This window comes from Opisthorchis viverrini (genome assembly GCF_000715545.1).
Source record: "Opisthorchis viverrini unplaced genomic scaffold opera_v5_271, whole genome shotgun sequence".
In the NCBI taxonomy this organism is placed as follows: Eukaryota; Metazoa; Platyhelminthes; class Trematoda; order Opisthorchiida; family Opisthorchiidae; genus Opisthorchis; species Opisthorchis viverrini.
Genome location: NW_008751929.1, coordinates 504,310 through 509,089, shown reverse-complemented (window position 1 = coordinate 509,089; position 4,780 = coordinate 504,310). Strand labels below are relative to the sequence as shown.

The window sequence follows — 4,780 nt, the reverse complement described above, 5'->3', positions numbered from 1 at the left end:
CCCTTTTCCGTCTTTGCCACTACCGAAAAGTCCCTGTGCTATATCATCGCTTCTACCTCCTGAATTCTACAAAGAATCAATGCACACTTTCTGTGGCTACACTGTACAGCTCGAGAGAGCCAACTAGTTAAGCAGCGGACTTACTGGCCCGAGGGCCAATGTTTTGAACCCCAACTAGGCATCTCGACTGCTCTTGCCTGACCTTGGGCAACCTGATAGGACCTCAGGCCTCACAGTTCCTTCGAGTGGCGTAGCAGATAGGCATCGAAAGTGTCACCGTTGAACAATCGTTGTTTACACTTTACCGAAGCATAAATGGACCACGGCCCATCCCACTAGACATGAGCTCATCTCGAAGAACCCAGTGTACTCAATCAAATATCTTTAATTCTACCAATGACCCCTCGACCAAGCTAAGAGTCGGGTGCAACGTTGCCTTTCCCACAACGACCGATGACTCTCAATCTCACTGTCGAGACATAGATTCCATCGCTAATAACAAGTCCAACGTTGTCCTTATGTCGCATCTTCTGTTCTCTTTTCCCAGTCATTCGTTTAACTTGGCTGTTTAACTTGATAATCTCTACAGGGTGGAAAAACCTACCAAATCTTTATCTGCTACCATGAACATCTAGCATGTAAAATTTCTGTGTTGACAACGCTTAGTAGTGTATGGCCAAAATCAACAGAACTGGTGGCAAACACCAACACTTAACAGCCAAACGCCTAGTGCAGAGCGCAGAAAGTTTGGTGGGAAGTCCTGTGTCTGGAAAAATGGAAAAAAAGGTCTACGCCTTCACTTAAATATGAGCCACAAACCAAGGCTAGACAAGTTCCGGGGGGTGAATTTCCAGAATATTTCGAGGACCCCACGGGGCACCAGCCAGCGATCACAGACGAACTTCAGCCGAACAGATATACAATCAAGCTTTCCTCGCCCTCGACATGCTGGTCTAAGCTTAAATGGTTGAGTTTATGTGGGTCTGTCTAGGCTTGGGCAACCTAAGAGTAACACATCTCTCGTGCTTCCTTCGGGTGGCATGGCAATTAGGCACTGAAAAGGTGGTACAGCTGAACCATCCTAATCTCAACTGTCAGTCATGCAGCGGAATAGCATGCAGTCATCACCATCACCAATAGCAATAGTAGGGAAGTGACGCCAAACTGTCATACGACACTGTGGAACTCTGATGGAAGAAATAGGCCCAGACAGAACTTACAATACACATAAAGTACCTACATCCACAACCCAATCTGGATGAAAATTCGTAACATGAATGTCATTGACATCGATTGGCAGCCATATCTTGGTGTCTTCAGCCGGGTGAAGGGTCACATGGTCCCCACACCACTGGTGACACCCGCCTAACAAATGCAGGGAAACGCGAACAGATATTAAGTTCGTCTTTAGTCTTACTCCTGACGGTAAAGTTCATACGCCGAGGAACTTGTGCCGGAGGAATACATCCAGACTGTCCACTACCAGAGGACGCAGAAGTTAAGGCCGGAATGAGATTAAAACACTCAATCCAACAGACATGTTGCGTCACAAACCGATTACCGGTTAATCCTGCTACCGACATTTCGTACAACCAACCGATACAGACTAGTTGTTATCATGATTCACAAGGGTAATCAGGTAATTCAAGTCAAAACATTGCCCCTCTGAAAAACTGATACGAAACTGAGAAAATCGATGGGGCAACCAGTGGAATTGGCGAGCTATAGACATGGCTATCTGCAATAGCAATATTGAGTCCGCCCCACTAACAATACTCAAAACAAATGGAACGAACGGTGGAATGCAACAGTGCGGTTATTAGGGCTGCGGAAACCCATCCCACTTACAGTACACCAATTATTCGGAGCAATATAAAGCATTTATTAGCACAAGGCTGAGACCTACCATCAGGTTTATGTAGTACATACCTTCCCGAGGCATACACTTTGATGACAAAATACCTAGTACAATGCAGATCGGACGGTTGTGGCAATGGGAAACTATGGCTCTACAGGCGTACCTGGTGAGACACGACTTAAACCGAAGGACTGGATAATGCTCATATTATTCTCCTACGCGTCCACATGTGCAAACTTTTAAGCGCCAAAGAAAACCCACAGTACTGGATTAATGGTTTATTCTGTGGCTGGTGATCCATTTAAATACATTGATTCTGGGCATCACGTAGAAAACGGTTCGGACGATTATGACATCTGATTTGGCGGGTGTGTCGGTTTAGAACTCTTCGTCATTTTCATCCGGCAAGGATGCCTCAGCGGCCATCTATAGTGAATACATTATCAAGATGCGCGGGCGCTTACTTGTAGCTCTTGCTCGTACTGCTTCGCAAGGGCCGCATCCATGGTCAATTCTGGAGGTTGCATGGCGGGCATCTCGACAAATTCCAAGTTGGGATCTCCGACAAGCTTTCGAGCCAGCCACAAGAAGGGTTTCTCGAAGTTATAATTTGATTTAGCTGAAATATCGTAATACTTGAGAGGTATGTAGATTCGATAAAAGTTCGCACCTGAAGGTTCTTTTTCCGGTGAAAGGTTATGGACTTCGCCTTCACTTTTCGGTCCTGAATGTCCACCTTGTTTCCACAGAGTACAATGGGGATATTTTCGCAGACCCGAACGAGATCACGGTGCCAGTTAGGAACATTTTTGTACGTTACGCGGCTGGTCACGTCAAACATTATAATTGCGCACTGGCCCTGTATATAATAGCCGTCACGCAAGCCCCCAAACTTTTCCTGCCCAGCAGTATCCCAGACGTTGAATCGTATTCTACCACGGGTTGTGTGGAAATCCAGAGGGTGAACCTCGACGCCCAGCGTAGCTAGCAAATAAAGAGAAAACAACGCCAGGACTCACCAACATATTTCTTCTCAAACTCGCCACTGATGTGACGCTTCACGAAAGTTGTCTTCCCCGTTCCTCCATCGCCTACCAGAACAAGCTTAAAAGTCGCGACCGGTTCGGTATTCATCGTGAGAGAATCCCGGTGTGAGACGCGCGTACGACCAATCGAATTCAAGCTAGTGAGGCCCGCCAAAAGTTCAGTGTGAAGAAACAAACCCGAGCCGCATGGGACAAATTGCCAGTACCTTCTTGATCAAACCAAGCCCAAACGATAAATAGAAGTAACTGAGGGGAATATTTTGGAAGAATGATGGAATTCCGTGAGTGGAGGAAGGTTACGGTGTACGGTACAAATAAAAAATAGGCGCGGTGATCGGATAATCAGGCGCTCAGTATTCGCACAACAAAATTGAATTTTTGAAAGATATAACGTGTCGTTGATGGACAAAAAGAGACAGATAATTGAGTCTGCAGTACGACTTCAAATTTTGAACCACATCTAGGCACCTAAGGGTCTCAACGATGCTAGAATGTATTTCTCCAGGCTTTTCCTCCAGGGGAATGATTGCTACAGTGGACAGTGAAATTCGGTGAGCTGCAAAATGTGAGCAGGTACGCAACCAAATGCGACATTTTGTCGAAAACAGTTTTATTTTACTCGCAAAGTTTTTCGGCAAAGAGCGCTGTGCGGCAGATGGGCCTCGTTTATCGCAATTTGCAGTGTCCCCCTGGTAAATTGTAAACTTTGACGTTTACAGGAAGCGTTTTGCATGCGTGATCGCAACCTATATGGGCGCAACTAAATGGAACAGTGCCATGAAATAAGTCAGGCATGGCAACTTTAAAAGTCGCTTTCCACGTACATACTTTTGGAGTCATTTCTGCCCATTTCAGCTATTCTTTGCCCAGCATAGTTTTCTCGTACAAGTATAGCCTGAAACAAAGATAATTTCAGTCAGTCTGCGCGCATCTTCTGTGTCTACCAAATGGGTAATGAACATGTGTCAGAATACTGCAGTCAATCGAAATGGTTACTTTCGGGAAGCTTACTGCGGAAAGCAATGGCTATTACCCCAAGTTTGAAATCATTTAACGTGAACAGATTTGGAGCTAGGTTGATAGTACCAATTGTTAATCTCTCCTGACACCTTTGTTCATTAAAGCTTTCGCCTCTCTGCTCCTCGTGGTGAGCAAGATGGAGCTTCACTGTCGGGAAGGATTCATTCATAGCCAACTGGTCCCTTTCTCAAAGATTTTGGGAGCGCGGGCGTAAGCAAAGAAACGGCTTTGGAAGAAGTAAACAATGGCATGCCCAGTAGGCTTACCGTGTGCGCACGGCACTTCCTATTTTCCCTAGTTTTTTCTCCTTCCAACCACTTTGGGCGCAAATTCGACCAATTTTCGGGTTCAGCTGATCTCCAAAGTGATTACCTAAGTCGAGCTGGCCTCGTTCTGCCATGGTAATTGTTCTCAAATCACACAACCCCTGCATCTTGTGCGTAGCTGTCCTGTAGCCGTTGGTTTGTAGAGCGGCCACTAGTCGGACTGGTGTAATGGAAAGCACTGACTTCGCCGCAGAGCAATACGCTGCTCTGTTCGTCTCGACCCCTAATCACCGATCCATGGTCTTCCTCTGCCGTGCCCCCACCAACACATCTACTTGCAACGAAGCCGTAAGCCGATATCCATATGGATATCAGGTCATTCTCCCCCTCCTCGGAGCAAATACTCCAGCCCAATAAGACGCAGAGCAACTGCTTCATCTTGTGTCATTCTGCGTCCACCGACTACCAAAAAATTCCATACCTTGAAACTTAAAGCTGCTCGTACAAGAATTCAAAGACAGCTTACCAAAAAGTCACCGGAACCTGTTGCATCGTCACCCACCAGTACTTGCGCTGACGAGTGCCACAAT

The 4,780-nt window shown here is 46.2% G+C and overlaps 2 protein-coding genes across 2 annotated transcripts; both read right to left on the bottom strand.

Annotated features, from left to right (window-relative positions):
* Positions 1–2,302: 2,302 nt before the first annotated feature.
* On the bottom strand, positions 2,303–3,110 carry T265_14821 (hypothetical protein; the record flags this gene model as incomplete). Its single annotated transcript, XM_009175419.1, has 3 exons — positions 2,303–2,493; positions 2,529–2,842; positions 2,878–3,110. Coding segments are annotated over 3 exons (735 nt in total), but the record flags the coding sequence as incomplete, so codon positions are not given.
* Positions 3,111–4,340: 1,230 nt separating this feature from the next.
* T265_09375 (hypothetical protein) lies at positions 4,341–4,628 on the bottom strand (the record flags this gene model as incomplete). The annotated part of the gene is made up of 1 exon (XM_009175418.1): positions 4,341–4,628. The coding sequence occupies one exon, from the start codon at positions 4,626–4,628 to the stop codon at positions 4,341–4,343; it is 288 nt and encodes a 95-aa protein (XP_009173682.1).
* Positions 4,629–4,780: the final 152 nt, after the last annotated feature.